At 42.0% G+C, this 23,902-nt stretch overlaps 4 protein-coding genes across 6 annotated transcripts in view; 1 reads left to right on the top strand and 3 right to left on the bottom strand.

Moving 5' to 3' along the window:
• LOC140562328 (uncharacterized) overlaps positions 1-1,846 on the bottom strand; it is a 31,477-nt gene extending 29,631 nt beyond the window's left edge. For all 3 annotated transcript variants that reach the window (XM_072687865.1, XM_072687866.1, XM_072687867.1), the window contains exons 1-3: positions 1,500-1,846; positions 1,214-1,273; positions 856-957 (exon numbers count right to left, since the gene is read on the bottom strand). In XM_072687865.1, coding sequence (XP_072543966.1) covers positions 856-957; positions 1,214-1,273; positions 1,500-1,550 — 213 coding nt within the window. In that variant the 5' untranslated portion in view covers positions 1,551-1,846. The remainder of the gene's footprint in view (positions 1-855; positions 958-1,213; positions 1,274-1,499) is intronic.
• Positions 1,847-2,451: 605 nt separating this feature from the next.
• LOC140562326 (RPA-related protein RADX) lies at positions 2,452-10,833 on the top strand. The gene is made up of 15 exons (XM_072687863.1): positions 2,452-3,078; positions 4,545-4,696; positions 4,874-5,045; positions 5,908-6,016; positions 6,217-6,308; positions 6,438-6,563; positions 6,658-6,765; positions 7,037-7,210; positions 7,627-7,748; positions 8,412-8,485; positions 8,569-8,643; positions 8,730-8,779; positions 9,142-9,441; positions 10,018-10,170; positions 10,270-10,833. The coding sequence occupies exons 1-15, from the start codon at positions 2,454-2,456 to the stop codon at positions 10,386-10,388; spliced, it is 2,451 nt and encodes an 816-aa protein (XP_072543964.1). The 5' UTR covers positions 2,452-2,453; the 3' UTR covers positions 10,389-10,833.
• Positions 10,805-15,214, bottom strand: amdhd1 (amidohydrolase domain containing 1). Its single transcript, XM_072687864.1, has 9 exons — positions 15,069-15,214; positions 14,838-14,944; positions 14,676-14,740; positions 13,873-14,150; positions 13,038-13,263; positions 11,914-12,038; positions 11,735-11,828; positions 11,281-11,441; positions 10,805-10,999 (listed from the first exon to the last, which is right to left on the bottom strand). Exons 1-9 carry the CDS (start codon positions 15,200-15,202, stop codon positions 10,894-10,896), a joined length of 1,296 nt encoding a protein of 431 aa, XP_072543965.1. The 5' UTR covers positions 15,203-15,214; the 3' UTR covers positions 10,805-10,893.
• Positions 15,215-16,553: 1,339 nt separating this feature from the next.
• snrpf (small nuclear ribonucleoprotein polypeptide F) lies at positions 16,554-18,680 on the bottom strand. Its single transcript, XM_072687862.1, has 4 exons — positions 18,577-18,680; positions 18,036-18,161; positions 17,112-17,176; positions 16,554-16,779 (listed from the first exon to the last, which is right to left on the bottom strand). Exons 1-4 carry the CDS (start codon positions 18,577-18,579, stop codon positions 16,713-16,715), a joined length of 261 nt encoding a protein of 86 aa, XP_072543963.1. The 5' UTR covers positions 18,580-18,680; the 3' UTR covers positions 16,554-16,712.
• Between the last annotated feature and the right edge of the window lie 5,222 nt (positions 18,681-23,902).

Genomic DNA, 23,902 nt, shown 5'->3' with positions numbered 1-23,902 from the left:
TCCATTATGTAACTGTTTAGGTCAAATGAATAAGTACAACACAGACAGCTAAGATTACATAAAGTGTCTGGGGAGGGCATTGGGCCACTTTTGGCATAGATTTAACAGTCCCTGAAGGTATAAACACCTTTTTTCCTTTGACAATGGTGTTGGAGATGAAATCTCCCATAAGTGGATTTCAACTGGATTGAGATCTGCTGACGTTTACATTAACATCATTTTCATACTCATCAAACCATTCTTTTACCTATCTAGTAAATGTATTACTGGGATGTACAAGCTGGATTGTATTCAACTCTATTTTGCACAAATCCAAAAGTCCATAAAGTCCTCACAGCCCATCATTTTCTCTCTATGTAACATTTGGACCAATAGTCCAGATTTGCAGGTTGCATTCCTGTTGGTATGAGCTATCTTAGACTGGAGAGTGCCAGCAACACTTAGCAACATCCGAATTCATTATACTGGTATTACATTGAGGCAATACGTCCAACAATTACAAATAATAATAAAAGGATGTTCTAATTTATAAAAATCTGCCACATTTCTGAGTACTGTGCATGAATAATTAGGCTAACTATTCATATTCATATTATTTACTACTTAGTTGGTAACTTTAAAAGATAATTAGGCAGATATATGCACATGTGTTGGTTGTTTTTTGGTTTTGACATTACACAAGAGGACAGTACATGGTACATTTTGAAACCCTCTATGTCTATTATTCACAATTAAATATGAATAATGAAGTTACCACAAAGGAAAGGAATATGTGGGCTGTATAGTCATGAGAGTGAGTACCTGAAGCTTTGCTCTCTAGACTGAGTTGGGTTCAGTGTGTTTCTTGTTCTATACCTTGTTCTTGACTGTCCTGTCGAGAGGGCCATAATCAGTCAGGCACTGGGAGAAGAACAGCTCTTGAAGTCTCTGAGACGTATTAAGCCTGGTCCTACGATCCTGAAGAAGTCATGCATTTTCAATGAGGGAACAACAAAGTGTCACACACACAAACCTGCTCAAGTGATTGATTTTCAGCACAAGTAGCCTAATTAGTGGTGCTAAATTAACAGGTCGTGTTACGGTAGAGGCAGAGACAGGGTTTCTTTAATGAGGACACAGGCAGCTTTAATGTTCCGGTGTGTTCAGAACTGTGAACGGCTGGGTTAGCAGGAGCATTCACATGCTTACAGGAGTGGTGTAGAGGAAAACTCACCTGTGCTGCTGACTTGAAGGGGCTGCTGGAAATAGGTGGAAAGCTTACAGCTTCTTGTTTCTGAAAACAGTGTGAGAAAGATGTGGCTACATTTACCTACATGATGGCTGTGTACATGTTCATTTATTTGAAATTTAGCCTGACCTGCTTTATGATGCTGAAGTAACAAACAATAATAGTAATATTCATAATCTACTCAGAATCAGATACCAATACCATATAAATACCGTATAAATACTACTACAAAATAGGCTGTGTAAACTGAGTAACACCACACTAAACTTACTTTTTTCTTCTTTCTTTTAGGTGCAATTCCATTTCTGTAAACTGTCCACATTGTTTAATTCCCAGCTCCTCAGTGTCCGGTTGGAGAATTCGTTTTAACCAATTTCTTACAACTATATTATATTATATTATATTATATTATACAGACCCAGGCAGCTAACGGGTTTCTCCTATAACTAAATGTCTTCAAACTCTTCACCGCTGACCGTGGTTTTCTGAAACACTCCCCTTCAGAAAGCGGCACAAGACGGCGTCAGCTCAGCTCTCCAGCCTGCAGTTCAATGACCCACCAGCTCCTCCAGCTCCTCCTCCCCATCAGTCATTTTCATTCACGGCGTTTCACGGCTTCACTATGGGAACACAACCGCTTAGTGCCACAAAATTAAGAACAGCCTTCAAGAAAAAAGATATACAAGAGTACAGGAATGAAGACAGGAATAATCTTATAGTAAACATCACCACGGTCTACTACATTAATTGTTAATAACTTTTAGAAAGGAATATTACTAAGACAAACGTATTAATTTTTATAGAAGCATTTTTATTTTTTTTAAAACATTACCAGATATCTACGCGAATAATATCCATGCAAGCAGATATAAAATAATGTATTTATACAGTAATAGCGTAAACGTAGAAAATAGACATTTTTATTTTTAATGCATTTATCAATTATCAAATGAACAACTAAATAAGTTACAAACATAGATTTGCATATCTGTATTTGTATGTTTTAATTGTTTATTTAATTCATTGTGATATACATTTAATCGATTAAAAATTAATGAATGTGTAAATGCATCTTTAAAAATATTATAAAACATTTAAATGGACTTAATTTTAGATTTCAGGATAGCCCTGTCTGTATTGTATTCCTGAGCGCTGTCGTGTTACAAATAGACTACAACTCCCATCATGCTCCGCTCTATTATTGTTATCATTACACCAGTTCAAAATGGCCGCGGAATCGAGCGGTTCTGGATGTTGCGCCCTGGAGAGATGTCTAAACCGACTGATAACGGCTTCTTCTCCTTCCCTCAGGGCTAAATCCCAGACTGAACCTCTCTATGTGATTTCTCTTGAGCGTTACAGCCGGGACCCTAATTTCAGCGTGCATTTTCCGGACAGTGTTTCTGTGTCCGAGAGTCTTTTCGACGCCACGGTGACTGAGGGTCACTGCAGAGTGCGGGTCTCTCTGCATCCCAGCCTCAACAAACTCGTCCACAGGAACCAGCTGCGCTGCGGCAGCGCTCTGCGGAATGTGGTGTTTTCAGCAGCAGCAGCAGGAGGAGCAGGAGCAGCAGGAGCAGACGACTCCCGGGCGGAGGGCAGGACTTTTCACATGTGCAGTCTCGACGTGGACAGTGCGTGCGGGGCGGACGCGGCCCTCAGTGCCCTCTCCTCAGTCTCAGTTAACTCCCTGCCCTGGCTGGGCTCTGAACCCAGCCTGCTGCCCCTCAGAGCCCGGAGGAGCGCTTACCTTCCTCTGTGGAACAACCACGACTTTACCGGGGACGTGTGGAGGGACACTCCCCCCTGTGAGCACGAGGACCACGAGTCTGAGGACGAACAGGTGGAAGGTAGGAAAAGGAAACCTGCTACTTTATTTATATAATTATAATTATATAGACGTTTAACTGCCCTGTCTGCCGGCAACATATCCCAAATCTAGCTAAACATCTAAAAGCACACGGGTGGGCAAAGGGGACGCAATCATGGAGGTTGTTCTTACCCTCAAAATTTTTTATTTTATTGCTTGCAACTATTAAAAACTAGGCATTCCTTTAATGGCCAAATTGCTCCTAGCTGTCTGCATATGGACTGTGGTGGCTCTTTCTATAGCCGGGCATGACAAGCTGTCATTATTGGCTCCTTAACTCCCTCTGCTCCCCTCAGGACTGCCCAGTGATGGCTGCCCACCACTCCAGGCGCGTGTGCTCACTGTTTGTCCACTGCGTGTCTTTTCCTGGTAGTGTGTATGTGTGTGTTCAAGCTCAAATAAGACCACTGCTCGCTGATGCCCTGTTAAGGCCAAAGGGGAACTGATCAAACAAACAGAAACACAGCCATCCTCATGTTTGCTGCTGTTCTTGCGATCATTAGAGAAAAAAAGAAGCCAGATGAGCTAGTGGGAATGGCCAGAGAACGAGTTGCCAAACTCAGGTATGGCACACCACCCAAACATGTGTTTGTCAGGTCAGTGTACACTTAATAGCATTTTTATAATAGCGTCAAAATCAAGTTGATGCTCCACTGACCTGTAATAAGGAGAATAGCACTCAGTCATTGCTACTCCAGGCTCAGCACACCAGCTACTTCACTATGTAACTTGTGTGAAGCAGACAGGACAGCGTTTGCGAGAACTGCACAATGTTGTGTAACCCGAGTCCTGTAATATTGCTCTACTGCGTCAGTCCACATGCAGCTTGTCCAGAAATACATGTGTAAAGTGTGTTCTTTAGGGATGGTTCAAGAAATGGAGCAAGAAATGACAGTTCTCATATAAAGATGATTTAAAGGTGTGATTAGCAAACGTAAACCCAGAGAGCAAACATTGCTCACCGCTGCCCCTAAAAGTGTTGTTGTGTTCGCACAAGATACAAAGCAGACTGTTGTTATTGTAGACCCAAGATGTATTAATTTAGTATATTAATACATACATTTTCTGCTTTTGTTCTTTACATTTATTTGCCTGAGCCCCACGAATGACAATGTACTCCATTCACCTTCTGTTTGTTGCTAAGTGATCATATAACTGTGAAGCTAACAACAGTGAAAACTGAGATATGTAATAATTGTGGCATCTCAGTTATGGGATTCTTGTCTTACAAGCATTAAAATAGCATGGTGAAGCCTCAGGGTTACACTGTAAGGAGCTTGCTAACTTACTCCAGATAGCATCATGATGCTGAAATGCTGAAGGTACAGCAATGTCTGCAGCTCTGTAGTGGTGTTTTTGTGGACAATGTTGAATTCCATCTGGTACTGTTTGTGAATTATTAAATTAATGTGTTGCTGTTTAATCCCTGCCTGTTGATGTTCGCAGATGCACAGCCAGTAGTGTCTCTGGCAGAGCTCCGTCGGCGTTTTCTGAGCGGCTCACGGCGTCCAAGAGGTTGTCTGCGTGTGATGATTCTGCACAAGTCTAGGCTCATGTATTACGGGAAAGCTGAGCAGAGCTGTGAATGCCCATATAAGGTCAGGATTCTATGAGGTGATACCGAAACACAACAGAAGACACTGGCAATAAGCGACCTTCAAACATATGGGTTATGCAAAATATTGGAGTTAATAAAGATGGTGTATTGGTATTGATGGGAATCACGCTGATATCATCAGGGAATGCTGATCTCTCGCTCTCTTTTTCTTTCACAGGCAGAGCTTCAGGTTGCAGATGGCTCCTTGAGTGTGTGTGTGGTGCTGTGGAACAGCATGTGTTTAGACTGGTACCGTTGCCTGCAACCTGGTCAGGTTTTGAGACTGAGCCACTACCGGGTCAAGGAGAGCTACAGCAGGCGCAGTGGACAAGACACCGAGCCAAACATTGGTACAGCGAAACTCCTCACATATCACAGCCACTAGCCTCATCACTGCACACACCTACACCTTTTCTTTTTACCACCCTGTAGCATGAGCAATACGATACGCATTTTTGCACAAACAGACATCCCATGCCACACACCTGAGAATGTTGCAGCTTCATGCTGTTTGTAGCACCCAGATTTACTCACTATGTCTGTTGAGCCCAATTTGGATGTCATGTATTTTTACTACAGGACTGACTGTAAACAATTTATTAAAGATTCGCACAGGATAAGGGGGTGGGGGGAAGAGATGGGAATGATGAGCCGTCTCACGCGCCGCCGTCAACTCATCAATATATATATCCAATCTTATAAACCACATATATGAGGATGACATTGTTGTTTAAAAATTATATCATTTATTAACATCTATTTATAACACGTATGTGGGCCATAGGTAACGCTACATAGAAACGTTGTGCCCCTGAGGAGTCCTTTGGCTCGTCTTCTGGATTTGAGCACCTGAGGTTTACTACAGACTTGAACAACCTGAGGGATAGACGAAACTAAATGCCTCCTTAACCACCTCCATACATAAGGATTAATATAACCTGAGGTTCTTTTTATTGCTCATTTTCCAGGAGATAATAGACACCGGAATCTTTACTGACGTGGGAGCACGCAATCAGTAATAAGTTCTAAAATGGTGCTTTTGGACAGAGTAAAATTAATAAGTAAATAACCCCACCTCCCCAGGTTAAACAAGCCGTCCGAATTGGTCTGTCCCTAGCACACCTGACATGTATTTTCATTTATGATCATTTCTGAATGAAATGAGCTTTTTCCAGTTGGAGTAATTGTGTAATTCTGATATTATCCAATCAGAGATCAGTCTGAACTCAAGGAATCCCACTGCCAAAGTCTCCATTGTTCCAAAACAGCAGGTTTCTCCAGAGTGGAGTTTACCAGACCTGCCTCATAACTTCCTCTGCGGGTAAACACATTTACTGCTAATGATTTCCTAGAAGGATTATTGTCTACATATTAGCCATAGTAGTGACCAGATAGAACAAGAACATATAACAGTATATGTAAATACCAATATACTGATTTATATTTAAGTCATTTTTGACTGTGGTGTTTCTGCTATTTTGTCCACCACTTGTGTTCACTTTTTGCTTCTCATTTTTGCAGACAGGAGCTGCCAAGTTGTCTCAGTAACAACATATGTGATGTGATCGGTGTGGTGACCTTTGTAGGTAGACAGGAGCGCATCAGGAGAAAGGGTGAGACATGGTTACAGCACATACACACCCCACATGCCGGAGTGTGAATGTGGAGGTAGCAGTTTTGGATTGATTCCAGCATTGCCAGGAATTTCTGTGTTGATTTTGAAGTGTTGACCTTATTCTTAGATGGGCAGAGGACAGAATTTGAAGAGTACCGGTGGCTCCAGTTAGAAGATGGGACCTCAGATCAGCCAATCACAGTCAAGTTATTTTCAACATCGCAGCCAGATATACAGACCCGAATCCAGTCAAGTAATTTCTTTTGTTTTTGTCATTCTGCGATGAGCTATTTCCATTTCTTTATTTTTAAACACACTGTAAAGCATTTTTGTCCTCTCTTTCTCAGTGGCACTGGTCGTTTGTACTCAGCTCAAGCTAATAAGAAATACGATTGGCAGAGCGACAGCTTTTGAGTATCTGACCAACACGCCTCTTACCCAGGTGTACTGTACAGGTAATACACTTACACACGATGGATGGGACCTGTTATTTCAGAAATGCAGATGTTAAAACTCAGCTTAGAAATCATGCACTTAATTGGATATATAGATATAGGATGCATTTACTGAGTATTTTAAGTTGTCAGATTAGTCAGGTACTGATGACCTCTTTTGCTAGTGGCCCCCACTCCAGCATCTGTCAATAGGTATATAGGGCTATAACTGACACTAATGCATGTAGTGGTATCTGTTTAGTTGCCATAATAAAGTGTAACTGGCACTCAGGTACCGGATCCCACCCTATCATGCCATACAGAGGCCTCCGTCCAGTCAGGCAGTTCCTGCAGTGGCTTAAACAGGTGGACGAGGCCAGCATACTGGACAGGGCTGTGATGGGAGGATACTTCAGCTACCCTCCCCTTTCCGTTTCCCTGCAAAGCTTCATGGACAACAGAGAAGGTAAAAGAAGGAAAGTTTGGTCATCCTAGAATGGCCATTACAACACTAAACAAGGATAGAAATCATGGATAGCTATACTGCGGTTTTCTGTCCACTTAAGAAACTGGAACTAGTTCCTAATCTGCCTGTGCTAGGAAATCAGCATTCTACAGCTGATAGACGCTGCATGTGACATAACCGGTTTTAATCATGCTGCTTTCAGCTTATTTTTAAACAGACAGTGGTCATGTTACTTGATCACATGGTGACAGAAACAACAGAGAGACAGATTTGAGTGGGGAATGGACTAAGGAGGTATTTTCCAGATCAGTGTTTGCTGCTCCCCTGTGGTAAATAAAGGAACTTGTAGTACATAAGTATGAAGAATGTCCAGCTACTCTGCAGTTTCAGCTTTTGGATGTGTGGTCTATGTTTAGGCGAAGCTGGTTTGATCAGTGGAAGAGAATTGAAGCTTCAGTGTGACCGGCTGCACTACAGAGAGAGACAACGCTTTGCTATTCAGTGTACCATCACTGCAGCCTGCTACCACAGCAGAGAGGTATACACACTACAGTTTGAGAAATTTGTCCACATCTGACAGAAGCCGACTGCAGTCAAATTTCACTTTGGGTGGTGATGGCCTGATTTGGTCTTGGACAAACGACTGCATTTAGCTATGTTATGCTGCACTAATTGCTGACACAGATGTGCAAATGCGTGCACACAGCTTGTCTAGTCCCAGTAGAGAAGTACTGGCAATACAATAGGACAGATGGTGCTCCGTCAATTACTTTTGGGATAAGTGGGGATGAGGGTGCGGTGGTGATCATCCAACATTCCAACTTCACTAACACTCTCGTCACTGAATGCAATAAAATCCATACAGCATTGCTCCACAATATAGTAGAAAGACTCCCCTGGACAGTATAGACAGTTACTTTAACACACACCAGTATAAACACTCGTTAACATCATTTATTTCAGAAGAAACAATGAATGAGCAAGTGTCCCAATACTTTTGTCTATGTAGTGCATGGTGTGTCAAGTCAGGCTTGGACAGAAAGTTCTGTATTCCAAGAGTTCCACCTAAAATTTTGACCCAATTAAAACTGGTATCCACAAACACACACTCATACACACACAGATAAAGAAGATGGCACCAATGATTTAATTAAAAATGAGATTTATGATATGATTATTCTTGATTCTCATTCTTTCCCAGGACTCTGGGAGGACACGATATTCAGACCCACCGTCAGCTCAACTCAGTCCTAGAGTGCCAAGACAAAGAGATGGGTGTGTGTTACAGTATTTGCATTCTTCTGAGCTCAAATTTATTGTATAATGTCTTAATGGTTGCTGCACTCTTTGCATTGCAGTTCTGAGCCTTTTAAAACTCCAACGAAGAGGAAATTACTCTTCACTACTGGCACTCCCAACAGCGCCAGGAAGAGGTAATGAGTGCATAAGAGAGAAGGTAAATGTTGACCCCTGTGTGCTGCTGGGGTCAGTGTTAAACAGTATGCGTCCCTTTTGTCAGATTGGCTCCACCTATTCCACAGTCATCAACAGAGGAGGATACAGAGACGGGTGAGTGAACTGTAAACACATTTAGTCTTTTAACGATTCCTTGGTGTGTTTCCTGCCACATCTGCTACATGCAGTGGATTAGCATGCACAGTCATTTCATTGTGTTTCCTCTACTTTTAAAAAGTAGAACTCGAAACACACACTTGTAATAGAAGCCACTGGGCAGTTGCTGAATTTCATCAGTGAACTTTTATGCAAGTGCATTTTATAGAACGCTTTTACTTCACTTAATAATAAGTAATGTGTGAGTGTGAAGAACCTTTAAAAGGCTTAAAGAGCCTTCTCCCGACCTTCTCTTGGGTCTTTACCAGTTCCACTGGTGTCATTTGGAGTTGTGTGTTTGGTCTCATTCCTTTCTGCAGAGTTTTCTCTGTTTGATGGAGCTTTGGAATTTCTGGTTGGAGAGGATGAGGAAAATGATGACGATGAAGATGGTGAAGATTTCTACATCGCACCCACCAGCCCTATGTCTTCCCATCTTGGCATCCCCCGTGTCTCCATGGAGACGTTACCACGGAGCTTCTGTTACGAACGGAGACATGTCCAGGCAGCTGCCATGGGAATGCAGACCAACAGCTTCCATAAGCTCCTCCCCCACCGAGAGCTAGAGTCTTTTAGCCCTGCCCCCTGTTATACTGGTTACTTCACATTAACAATGAGAGGTATGGAACAGTTGCTACATTTACATAGTTCAACATTAAATGCTCAAAATGTGCAGCAAAGTAGTACTTTAAGGGATTAGGCCTGGTCCTGGACTACATTTTCGCACTTTCTACTACGCTTCAACTTCTCTGTTAGAGGCAATTGCTGGTCACATTCTACCACCCCATATAGTGTGTAAAAAAAAATAGTACACCACCATTAGTATTACAATCTTTATAGTAAGCTTTGTGTTTTCTTAGTAAATAGTTCAGCGCATGGTTTCCTGCTGTGTAGCACACTTATTTGTAACAACGGTTCACAGATTTACATTTTTAGTGTAAAATACTTCAGTCATTGAACAGAATTGTGAGCCCTTGCCACTATTGAGAGAACCAACATGATCGCAGCATTGCAAATTCCAGGAGGGATGAAAGTGATCGTATCTAATTCACACATCTGCATCGTATCTAATTCACACATCTGTTTCTAATTTTATCAAAGCTGAAGTGAGCAATATTAGACAATATTAGCTATGCAAATACACATTTTATATCTAGACTGTTATTTCTAACATGTATGCACGTGTGCGCGTGTAGCTCTGTCAGATGGAGTTATGCTGGATGTCCTCTTCTTCCCTGCCACTCCTGGGAACCTCCACTGGAGGCCCCTCCCCCTGACACATGACAACACCTGGGATTCTCTCCTATCACATGGTGGCTTCTCACCACATGTTCCACCCCCAACTCCAGGTAACACAACGAGTGTTGATGATAAAAATGATGGTGGTCCTGTATATGTTTAGTCATTCAGTTTAGATAAAACTGGTACATCTGTTTCTCTGCCCGCAGTTGACCTGATCGCCACGGCAACACAGCTGACGAATCAGAGACTGGTCTGTGTGTTAGATGTGTGCGCGCTGGACGGAGACAAGGTGGAACTGGTTTTAAACCGTGCCTTTCCTCTATGAAGCTGACTGTCCTCCACAACAAAGTAGCTATCCAGATGTTCCAGACATTGAAAGTCTGTGACTGATTAAACATGTTGATTGAAAATGACCTAATTAATTCTGCTCGAATGCAGGCAATGGAAAAAAGCTATACTTGTACAGATTTGAGAGAAAATGCTGTTGTTTGTATATATGTAACATAATTATTGTTTGTTTAGTCGAATTTCGTAATGTTTAAGCCCGCATTTTCTCATGCACATGCTTATAAAGATGGCTTGTCGGACCCATTTAAGCCACCTAATGAAGGATATACAGTTTGAACAAATCTAAATGCCTCTATTTTCAACAGTGCTTTCACATCAGTATTTATATTATTTATGTCAAAGGTGAACAATGTGCTTTATTTTGTAATGTGAAGTATGACGACATGAGTAACTTAAGTAAAAGCAGCAGATTGCTTCATAAAGACTGTTTTTTTTTCTTATGAGTGCAACTCTCTGGAGTAAATCAAGGTTTGTGAGTACATTCAGAGGCCCAAAACTTTGTCATTCTCATAAACAATGTTGCCCTTGATGATGACAAATCTGATCAGCTCCTGATGGCTACCAAACTGGTAGATAAGATGCTCCCATCTGCAAAGAGGATAAAATAATGAGTCAGAAGGCTTCCGTAATCCCCACTGCAATCCATATTCGTCATGCATATCTATCACACTATAGGTTTATAAAACAGTATGATTATCTCTCTTAATCCTAATCCAGCATTATGGATAAACTGATGGGTGGTGAATTCTGGTGGGCTTTCCCAAACCATGCTCCCAACATTTATTCTGCATTAATTTTATTATGAATCCTGGTGCTTTAAGGTGTTCATTCTGGTGATTCATTTTTCCGGGCTTCTTTTCTGTGTTTACCTTGGAGCATTGATGATGAGCAGGTCTCCTTGTTTACTGGGCTCCAGTGATCCGTGCATGTGTGAGCGATTAAGAGCGTAGGCTGCGTTTATGGTAGCGGCTGCCAGAGCTTCGGGCATGGACATTTTCAGGGTCACGCAGGCCAAGTGCATCACCATGGGCTGCAAAAGAGCGGTATGTTAAACACAGCACAGCACATAGCAATACTTATTGTATACCAGGGGTACCCAAATCAGGTCCTGGAGGTCTGCAGTCCAGCACAGTTTGTTGGTTTAAATGCTAAATCACACCTACTAAACCTAGCCATTAAAATCAAACAAGGGCTTGAAATTAGAAATGCATATTGGCTTTAAAGTATTGGACATAGTTCTTTGTTATGAAATATGGATATGAATATTTGATCTTCTCTCAATCAATCTACACAGGTGTGTGTGTATATGTGTGTATTAGTTACCATTGAACAGCAGTAAGCATTAGGATTGAAGTCACTCCCCAGTGAAACTATAACTCCAGCATCAAGCATGTCTCTGGCACGAGGACATGGAAGCCTGTTTTCATGACAGAAATGTTGATTTCTGCTCATGTACAGTTTTTAGTTGGTGAATGTATAGTATGTTTGCTTCATTCATTTACCTGAGAATATAGGCAGTGGTGGGCAGAAGGACAGCTGATGTCTTTGCTGCTGCCATGGCGGCAATGCCCTCATCCGTCACCTCCTCCAGGTGGCTTATGGCTAAGGCGCCGAGTTCCGCCCCAAGCTGCCATCAGGACAGAGAAGTAATGTTAGTCAGATATTACTGATAATGCATTCCTCCTGTCATCATTCATCTATTTCTCTCAGCATGGCTTATTTTGTTTTATTTTACCATGGAGCCTAGTCCCATTTAGATCTGCAGCAACTAACTGAAATTACTCATAACCGTGAAAACAATTATAACCATAATTATGGATTAGTTGGCTCGATGATGGCTACTGTCTATGCTGTCTTATATAAGACACACTTCTGTGCCATTAGTTGTTGGTGGAACTAATTCAATTATTATAAAAAAAATCTAGAAATTTGTCAAGAAATAAAAAAAAATTAAGGGGTAGGCAGCATTTATTATGTTTTAGACACGGCCAATGATGGCATGCCCAATTTACATCATGTGAGAAGGAGGAAAAATGCAGATGGTAAGTCTAGAGAGTTATAGATGACCAAAAAAGTTTTAGAGCTGCAAAAACAAATAGACGTATTATTATTATATTTATATTATTAATAATTTCCTTAGTTGGCTTGATGATTGTTTGTTCATCTTATTTGCAATGTGACAAAGACAAAGTACAGATACAGGCAAAGGGCAGTAAAGCATAGTAAAATAATACCAAAAATATAGTGTGTTGACCCCGTTTCTGTTCTTTTAGTCTATCAAATACCAAAAAATGGTATTTACTTATTAGGATGAGCTGTATTTTGAGAGAAAGAGAGAATATATATTGACTTCCAGCAGAATCAGTCAACCTCCTTAAGAGTATTTTAAGTATCATGTTTTGAAATGTATGCTTTGTTTCTGCATATATTCAGATGAATAATGGCACTTAGTTTTTTTCTGATTATTTGAAATTATAATGGACCACACCTACTAAACCCAATAATGAGTTAATATTAGTTTTTTCAATAGTTTTTGGCCCTCTATTAGCTAAATATTTAAGAAGACAGTTGTTCATGCAAATTCATGGTGTGATTATACAGTATGTGTGTATGAAACTCTACTCACCTGCGCAGAGTTCATAGGATGAAGTTCATCTCCGTGGAAGTTGATGTTGAGACCCATGTCTTTACCAACCTTCAGAATCCGGCATGTAGAGTTGAGATCAAAAACGCCTTTTTCGCAGAACACATCAATGTTGTCCACCTGAAGACTGCCTGCTGAAATACGCTTCTGTATCATGGGCAGCTGCACAGACAGAATGTCCTCAGTTGCCTCCTCCATAGTCTTGCCTCTGGACATGAGCACAAGAGAAGGGTAAGTGATCTGGGAGCTGGGTTCACCTAGCCCTCTTTCAGTTTCCTACTCAAGCCAGGAAATCTGCAGCTGAAGAATACTGATTACTTGAATCATATTGGGTGTTTGGTAAAATTCTTTATACATATATAATTTTTACAACAGATTTCAGAAGCTTTTTACATAAAAACGTTTCATGAGTAACTGGAGAAATTAACATTTGAATAAAATATTGGTAAATAGCATTTTTAGAATATATCAACCTAGCTTGTAACTCACTCATGTTTAGCAAGATTGTCCACAAGGGGGCACTACTAGTCCTCTACTAGCTTTTGGTGCTTTGCATCAGTAACAGTGTTCCTTACCTAAAGGCCTACTCCAGTGTTATTCAACCCAATATCCATGTGCAACATCTTTATCATAAGGACAGTTACCATGCTGTTGTGGTAAAACAACGAATACCTATAGGCCCACTATAAGCCTATTAGCAGGTGAAGAGATGCAGCAAACAGAGTTCAGGTTGAAAAGCAGTGCAGTAACTGGGGATAAAATGCAATCCTCAGGGTGTTCCTAAACTTTTGATGGACAGAGTGTATGAGAAACAGACCTGGGCACAGCATGCGCTCCACAGTATGTTGAAGAAATCCCGATAGGCAAGCTCTTCCGTGCGGCATCTATGACACTTAGCATTTTCAACTCCGTCTCGAGCTCCAGCCCATATCCACTCTTGCACTCCACCAGTGTAGTGCCGGCTCTCAGCATGCGCTCCAGGCGACCCTTTAACCCCTGCAGCAGAGTTTCTGAGGTTGCTGCGTGGGTGTGCCTCACTGTAAAGTGAATGCCCCCACCAGCCTCATGCACCTCCATGTATGTGGCTCCAGCAAGCTGCAAACACACACACACACACACACACATGCTGGCATATATGGGCTGTGTCAACCACCTATTACTGTTGTCACCAATGTAGAGGCTTATAAATACAGCCGTGACCTTCAGCTTCTTTGCAGTAACATTAGCCATCTGGCTTCTTTCTACATTAGCCAGCTAGCCTAGCAAATATTTCAAACAGTCTGACCCAGAAGTGCTTGTGGTTTTTCGATGGTTCCTCCCTGCTTCACCACACATCATCAGAAGAAGGCTTGCATTAGTCTGTAAACTCGAGACTAGCATGCATGTTTTCTTTTAGCTTAAGGGCCCCGTAATGCTTCTTCAAATTACAATGAATAGTCTGATGCTACATGATGAAATCCTTTGATCTCAATGCTAATTTGCAATCTCCATTAATGGACTTTTATTAAAACACAAAATCTAAAAAGCAGTACCAGACCAAGAAGCCCAACATGTGGATTCACATTTGTCTTGAGAAGGTTTTTCATTCTTTCAAGGACTTTTAAGGATTTGTAACTGTACCTTCATTGCAAACTCATGTACTCTGTCTCCAGCCCAAACCGGATGAGTGTGTGCATCGACCAAACCTAAAAAAATGTGCAATTAAAAGAGGCTTAATGTTATGTTAATCTTACATTTTGAATATTGTCTCAGAGAATGTAAATGGCTAGACTGATTACTTACCAGGAAGAACACACATCCCAGTAGCATCCAAAACCTTGTCAAACACAGCTCCACTGAACTGCAACTCAATGGAGTCTGCTGGGCCCACAGCTTTTATTAGTCCATCACTACACATACACAACATTTACCTTCAGAAAGCTCAAGACAAACTCACACACAGACTTAAAGCATAGGACATTTACATCCAATCAGGTGTTCGAAATATAGTAAAAGAAGGCAAAAATGACTTACTGTCCAATCACTACACTTCCATTCTCAATAACTGCCATATTTTGCATCCCATCTTTGGTCAGAAACCTTTCACCATTTCTACACACTAACACCACCTGTTTAGCACCCTTCACCAAAAGCTTGAAGCTGGACATCTCGTGTCTGTGTGTTCCTTCGAACCCGAAACTGAACTGAACTCAGATGAAAAGGTGGGTAAATATTTAGCAATGGCCAAAGCTAGGCTCCTGGCCAAAGGTCATCCATGGGAGGAGCCCACAGGAGAGAGGTAACTGGTCAGTGGTCTGGGTGGGAGGGTGTCTGGTTTTAACTCTCGGTAAATCCCCATGGTGAATCCCCATATCTCGGTGAAGGGCCCATGTTGCTTTTGAAGACACCAGATGGCAGAACAGAGCTGCTGCAAATCTCTCATTTCACCATGTCCCAGAGGTGTCCTACTGGATTTAGATCTCATGGTTACAAAACCAGTTTGCAATGGGTGAATTGTGGCCATGAGGGGATGGACACGGTCAGCAACAATACTCAAATACATCATGATGAGGCCAAAGTCTGCCAAAAACACACTTCCCTGGACTGTTGACAAACTGTTGGCACCAAGTTTTACCTGTACCCTTGGGTGCCATAGCTGAAACTGAGATTCCTCAGACCAGGGTACATTTAGCTGGTCTTCAATTGACTAGTTGTAGTGAGTCTGTGCACTCTGCAGCCTCAGCTTTCTGTTCTTGGCTGAAAGAAGTGAAACCCAACATGGCTCTTTGACAATAGAGACCACCCACGTTGTGCCTCCTGACACACTCTTCAGATCATCACACTTGAGTGCCCACTTCAGCCTTCGTTAGTTTAAACTAGTCTCGCCATTCTTTATTGAACTATCAAAGGTGTTTCTGCCCACAGAACTGCTGCTCACTGTATGTTTTTTTCTTCTACATCACCATTCATAGTAAACTCTTAATAAATAATAATAAAAAAAAAAAGAAAAACACCAGATCAGCAGTTCTACAAAAACTTAAACCAACCATCTGGCAAAATCATGCCACACTCAGAACCGCTGAGATCACCCCCCGTCCCCCTTCTGATGGTGAATGCAAACATTCCTTAAAGCTCCTAGCCTTACGGTTTAATGCACTGTTGTGCTGCCACATGATCTGCTAGTTAAGACAATTGCATGAACAGAGTTGCACAGATGCTCAGAGTGTATAAATGTACACAATTTAAAACAGTTCATATCATGTCTTCAATATACCATCAGCAAAGACATAGCAACCCTACCTGAGATTGAGCCTCTTGACAGCTTTAGCTGTGATTATGTACGCGGGTTGCATAATGCCATTTGCAGTAGTACAAAAAAGGTACATTTTAAAAGGAATATTCTGGGATTTAATACTCCTCCCAAGCAGGGAGAACGGAGTTATGGTTTACAAACAGATCAAATAGTTAATTGAATATCGAAATTACCAAAAATAAAACAAATGTGGAAAACAAGACAAATACAAAATGCATAATTTTATTTGCACACTTGTGCCATCACAATTATGCCTCTATAGTGTACAAAACATCTCAACATGAATTACAAAAAAAAAAAAAAAGGAGGGAGACAATCTTCACATACAACTAAAACAGACTAAATTATACATTTTCAATCAGCAATCATTCCCTCATCTCTCCGTCTTCTTCCTCCTCTTCTACTCCTCGTATATACAAAACATTGTTACACCTGTGAAACAAAAGGGGGAGAAAAGTTGACAAAAAGGCTCAATCCAATCCTCCAACAACTTCATTTCTTTTTTCTTTACACTAGGTGGTGTGTCTGGAACTGAGCAAAAACATTTGATTGCCTCAGGTCTCTAAAGACTATCTAATGTAAAATATGAACACAGAACTGGAGGACCAGCAAAATTAACTAAAAAACAATGAGAGGCAATGTAAAATGTTTAAGTGTTCGATGGTTTGAGTGGCCAATTGTATGGTACCTATTTGTACGACACTGGTTAAAGTGTGTATGCTCTCTAAAGCAGAAAGCAGAATTCTCAAGTACAGAACTCTTACCTGACCAGCACCTCCCCAAGGTGACCCGCCAACGCTCCATCCACATACTCCTCTGTGTTTGCCAACTGAAGAGAAAAATAGAGATAGACTGAACAATACGAATGCATATCTACAACTAAAATTGTAATTCACACAGATCAAATCATTCGAAATACTTCTGAAGTCTGAAAACAAATTACTCTTCGGTCACAGACATACAATGCTGCTGAGACATGTCACCAATGTAAAGTAACAGATTGCAGAAAAGTCAAATCCCCACAATATTAACGTTCATTTCTGGTTTGGCACTGGATCAACAAGGCCCAATATGGTAAATAAATACACACATCTGACACCTTTGTTTATAGCGAATATTTTTTATATAGGTCAAACATATCCTTAAATCATATACGTCACTCCTAACCCAAGCAGACCTCCGTCCTGAACACATGCAGTTTGCATCAAGCGGGGCTTGTAAAAGATTTTTTTTTTTTTTAACTTGACCCAGGTTGACTGGCTGGTTCAGGTGTGCAAGAGAAGGAAAAGCACACCAAAAAGTGCAGGATAGGACAGACATAGGACCAGTGTGTGCCAAAATACAGCAGTACTGCAGGAAGACTGCATAAAACTACATCAACCACCTAATAGAATAGAAAATATAGGAGCTCCGGGATGCTCACGACACCTGGTCTGCATAATGTTCTGCACTGGATCAACAAGCCCAGCATGGTAAATAAATAAATACATGCACAAACCTGACTGTCTATTACCTTTATTTTTAGCCTATATTCTTTTTATTCACTTTATATTGAACTTATTTTTAAAGCCAAGCTTGCAGTTCCAGCGCAAAACTAAACAAGCGAACCTGAAAGAGTTTTATGGCGAACAACTACTCCAAAAGCACACTGCAGCAGCCCTGGAGGGACGAGCTGATCAGGACAATACCTGCATGTTCATGTATCCGTCCACTGACACCAAGTAGCCCTTGTACTCCATACCCCATTTCAGCTTCACCATCACGGGTTTTCCAGTCAGACCGTTCAGGAACGGCTTTGGATTCAGTGGTAAACTCTGTGAAACAGAAAGAGAGGTCAGTAACTCAGTCAAACTCAGCGGAACAAAGCAAACCGAGCTAACTGGAGCTAGCACTAGCTAATACCCAATGAATACGTATCTGCAACGTTAGTGCTAGCTAGCAATACCCAACTACACTAAACTAGCTAGCTAACTAACTACCACTACACATACTGAAAACACACCAGTCACTGGCCTAAAACACACAGGCCAGGGGCGAGTAAGAGCCTCCTGCGCTGCATGTTTAAATAAACGGCTACAGCGGCTGAAAGCATCTCCGCACTAACCGGCCGCTTAGCATTAGCATTAGCATGCTAACCGCTCTGCTCTCCTCAGCACGAATTTACCCCACTTCCCTGATCGTGTAAACAGTCAAACCCGAGCTAGCAGTTAAAGACCGGCGAGCACTCACCATGCTCGGGCAGAAAAATCAGTCTTCAGAAAGCGCTGAATATCGCTTCATTCAAAACTCGTCCGTTTCAGGAGCTCACTCGCACGCCTTGCCGCCAGGAAAGGGAAGGACCACGAGTAACGAGCCGAGCTCTGGACCCCAAACAATAGCGACCCGCGTCCCACAGCGACGCCCGCTGCACTGGAAGAGCGTTACACCTGCGCTTACAGCTCATCTGGTGACCGACAGGGGGCGCCTCGATACTAAAAACCCTCATCTGCACCATAAAAGGCAAATCCCAGTATATGTTAAAAAATATAATCAAACGTGTCCAAAATGTTTGATTATTTAAAGGAATGTAAATTCCAAGTGGTTTGATTTGGTGCAGAGGTCACAATATCTACAACACATTTAATTTGCCACCCAGAACCACCGTTGAAGTTACATATGTCTTCTTTTGAGAGTTTTATGGGCTTTGTAATTTAGGATCTGTCAAAACCTTTTTTATAAAGTGAATTGAATAATGCATAAAGGATTATGCTGTCCTGAATTATGCAGAAAAATAAAATATTGTGAAAAATTGTGAAAAATTGTGAAATGTTCAGGACCCCCATGCAGTTCGCGTCAAGAGGGGCTTGTAAATTAAATTGCAAAATTTGTTCCAACCTGATTGGTTGGTTCAGGTGTGCAATAGCAGGAAAAACACACCAAAAAGTGCAGGACAGGATTGATCTAGGACCAAGGTGTGCCAAAATACAGCAGTACTGCAGGATGATTATGCATGAAATTATATCAACCACCTAACAGAAAATAGAAGAGCTCCAGGATGCTCACAGCGTCTGGTCTGGAGTGGGTGAACAGCACACTGCCTCCTAAGCTGCCTCATGTCTGCATTGTGGAGGACGCAGGCCCTTAAGCTTTGTTTCCTGGACATGATCAAAGTGTATTAACCACATGATCAACTCTGAAATTTTAGCAGATCATATGTAGTTAGTCTACTTCATTTATGTCTTGATCCCACTTTGAAAAAGCATTTGCCCCCTCCTGACCCCTGACACCTCCTCTATTTTTGCACATTTGTGACACTAGACCTGGTTTCAAAAGGAGAAGGAGGAAAGCACTGATATGATCATTTCATTACATACATTAGAGGAAACACATTTTGCAACACCTATATCATCAAATCTAATAACTGGTTGTGTCTCTTTAGCTGCAACGATGTCTTTCACATTCCTGGGCTGGAATTTTGGCCCACTCTTCATTTCAGAACTGCTTTAATTTAGCCACATTGGAGGGCTTTGGAGCATGAGCTGCCCGTTTAAAGCCCTGTCACGGCATCTGAATGGGGTTCAAATCAGGTCTTTGACTTGGCCACTCTGAAACCTTCATTTTGTTTCTTTTGAACCATTCAGTTGTGCACTTGCTCTTGTGCTTCAGACCCGATTGCTCCTGAGCTTCAGATCACGGGCCGATGGTCGGGCATTCTTCTATAGGATTTTCTGCTAAAGGCCAGATTTCAAGGTCAGTTATGTCAGTTGTCAATGGCAAGCCGCCCAGGCCCTGAAGCGGCGTAGCATACCCACACATTACACTTCTGCTACGTTAGGCTATTGATAGGTTATAGTGACAAAAGTATTGGGACACCTGCTCAGTCATTGTTTCTTATGATATCAAGGGTATTAAAAAAATGGCTGATCCTGCTTTTGTTGGAGTAACTGTCTTCACTGTCCAGGGGAAAAAAACTCTTTTATTCGTTCATCTCCAGCTTCCCCACTCATCCCAAAAGTGTTGGCCTGGGCACCATCATCATTCCAGAGAACACAGTTCCACTGCTCACCGCTCAATGCTGGGGGGCTTTATACCCCATGTAGCCCACGTCGCGGTACTAATGCTGGGCGAGGGCAGCGGTCGGTGTGGTACCAATGCTAACAATGCGATGCAGTTACTAACACCACGGTAGCGATGCTGGACGAGGCCGGCAGCCAGCACGATAACACATGCAAACAAGAGACTGTCCTTGTGCATGTGTGTTTCAACAAGGTTTGTCAGTCAGCCAGTCAAAAAGCTGCAAATGCAATATGCAAAAGGTTTGCTATTGCTCATCACTTTAACTGACACACAGCCCTGGCTGTTCTCACTACAGTCACATTTTTATTCAGTCAGCTAGCTGCTAGCCTGCAGAACAGATAGCCTCAAATCCCAAACAGGTTTTCTGTCTCCTTTTTCTACCTTCCATCCCACAAAGCAGATTCCAAATTTCCTTTAAACAAACTGTGTGACACACAATGGATACTTGTGTGGATAATTGGAATGAAAGGAATGGCAGGCTGTGTTGCCTCATGACGTCCTTTCAGGTTTGTAAAGAGAAAGGGAGATCTGTTGGAAAGTTTGCTGAAGTCTGAGCACCTGACCCAAGACAAACATCAGGGAAATGAAATGTCAGCTTCATTCCCCAATATCGGAACTCCCCTCCAAGTGCGAGTGTGTTTGGTCTTGAGGGGGATTCCCCCGAGTAGAGTTATATCAGTATGAGTACTTTCATCACTGTCTCGTCTCTATCCTGAAAGTTCCTTCTTACCCACCCAGTCAGGGTATTGTGGACAATAATAGGGCTTGTCTTTAGTCAATATGGTTGAGGTGTATTAAGATGTGTTTGTTTGTTTGTTGTTGGTTTTTTTTTTGGCATGGTCGACCAAATCTGACATGGATGGTTAGACAGAAGTTACATATGTACGCAGATCCACGTCATATTAAACATGCATGCTTAAGTATGCTGACTTTGCAGAGGCGGGCAAAACGTAGCTAATCGGGTGCGTTTATGTTTTTGCCCCTTTTTATGAGCTGCAACAAGAACAGATCAGGCCTTTAGTGAAGGCTGACCTGACCTGGTTAGCTAACAGGCTGTTCTAGTATTACTCTAGTATTAGTCCACATCGTTGTACAACTACAACATACAGAGTAAAACATGTTCAAACACTCTGTGTCCAATGACTTTGTTGTTGCACATTCTGACCTCAGTCATTAAATTTGACCTGACTGAACTGAGAGGCTGGTTTTAAATGGGAAAAAATGACTGGTATTCTGCATTGCTGAAACAGACACATTTCTCTGTCCCAAAAGCTGGAGCTAGGCCTAAATGTGCATCACAAAATGTTTTTGAAAATCACAATATTTGAATTTATTCTTATGTTATTTAATTTGCCATTGGTTAACAGTGTCTTACTTTACTATATTTTTTAATTTACTGTGTGAATGTAGCTCTGCTAGTTAATGACCTGTCCCAAAGATCTTATAAGACTTATAACGTCTCTACCCCTCCTTCGTAATCACAGAAGCGAGTGGGTTTACTTTACATCATGAGAATGTGAAAACGACCAGGGGGCCTTCAGGAGCGTTTACATGCTAGTCCATTGCTAACAGCACAATGTGCCCTATCTTACACCCTGTGCAAGGTGTGTAGCGATGGTTATTGCTATCTTACACCCTGCCAACAGTCTATTTTCACGCCTTCCGTCTGTGTTGTTTAAATAGCAACAGTGCTTACGAATACATCTGTGTAGGGTGAGGTGTGAACGGAAAGGTGCACAGGTGCATCACTGACTGAAAGCAACCTAGGCAGATGTCAGCATTCAGACGTTTATTGCTCTCTCGGCAGTGAATTGTCAACACAGGCGTGTGCCCAACATGCACACACCGACGCTTTGCGCCATTGAAATAGCAATCTGCCAAAGTCAGACCGCACCCGGCTCTTAAAGGGAACGGCAAGTGACACGCTGATTGGTTTATTGCACGTTATGCCCAAAACACACCCATGATTAATTAAGAGACTTAGTACATGCCTTTTGCACATTTGGAGACATACTTTTCCCGTCGTTATGATAGCAAAGACACACTGACCCGCCCTAAATCAAACACCTAAAGATCGCTAAAATAGTAATAATGAGTGTTCAGCTGCAGCGTCAATGGACAGGAGAATGTGCTTGGAGGGTAGCACTAGCTACCAAGCTAATTGTAAAAAAGTTGTAATTGTTAGTCTACTTCATTTAAAAAAGCTAATTGTAAAAGTCTGCGATCTTCCGACAGTAAAGCTTGTAAAGCTTGACTCCTGTCTCATCTGGACACTGGACACAAGGCAGGAATACCTTCTGGACAAAGTTCCAGTCCATCACAGCGTACCACACACACCCACACCATTTACTTAGTCAGTCACACCTTTTTGAGACCTGTGCGTCACACGCACTACCTGCAGCGCCTCCGTTGGGATTCCAGGAACCGATATTGTGACCTAAAATACGACTCCTAGGCAGACCAATCTTCTAAAATACATTAAATTCCATAGAAACAACAATTTCATGGAAGAGGAAGGCATGTGGGCTCCTAATCTCAAGTGCTTTTAAAATATTTCAGTCTTGAGGAATAAGAGCCAACGATTAGTTTCTGAAAGCGGATGATTCCGGGGGTTTGCTTGAAGGCAGTCTGCAAATCCTCACTAACGGATTAGGAGCGGAAATCTTTTCACCCAGCCGCATTCCACACCATCTACCAGGAAAAGTTCAGTGAACGGCTGCGGTTTATCCGCTCACACTTCTCCACAGCCCCCTTACCACCTTCAAAGCCCACACAACCGACAATAACATCCCCCACTCTCACACGAAGCTAACGGGAGAGAGAGGCCGAACACTCACTGGAACACACCTCCTGCACACTCCCTCTAAAACACACGTCCAACACACTCTCATTAATACACACCTCCGACACATTCCTACTACAACACACCTACAGCACACTCCCACTACAACACCACTACTCCACTGCAATACACCTGCCAGTCTTACAGTGGGACTATCTGGGACTACTACTGGTCCACTCCAGGTAACCCAGATTAAAAAAAAAACACTAAAACTTATAGACTCCGCCCCTTCTATATAATCACCAGTCTGCCGGCAGAAGTGAACAGGTTTACTTTAAATCATGCAGGGTCAGGGGGCCTTGAATGTAAAGCATAGACCATATACCAAATACCAATAATGCTGCTGCTGTAAATCCACACAATATAAAACAATTTGCAAGTGTTGACCTATAAGCTAGTGAAGGACCCTTTGTATACAGCCCAGAAATGCGGCCTACTTTCACTTTAGAGTGATTTGGAGGATGCAATGGATGTATCTTTTCCAGCACTACGTAATTGTTGGATAACGAAGCCTCCGGAGGCTTTTCCAGGACAATTCTTTTCATAGGACATTCCTTCTGAGGACATGCCCTATCTCGGCTACAGCCCTGGCGTTGGATCGCAGCTACGATTTGGCCTAGTAACGTTTCTGGAGTGGATGTGTCGCGTTGCAGGTGA

Source organism: Salminus brasiliensis, chromosome 9, assembly GCF_030463535.1.
Source record: "Salminus brasiliensis chromosome 9, fSalBra1.hap2, whole genome shotgun sequence".
Taxonomy (NCBI): domain Eukaryota; kingdom Metazoa; phylum Chordata; class Actinopteri; order Characiformes; family Bryconidae; genus Salminus; species Salminus brasiliensis.
This window is presented reverse-complemented; position numbering and strand designations above follow the sequence as displayed.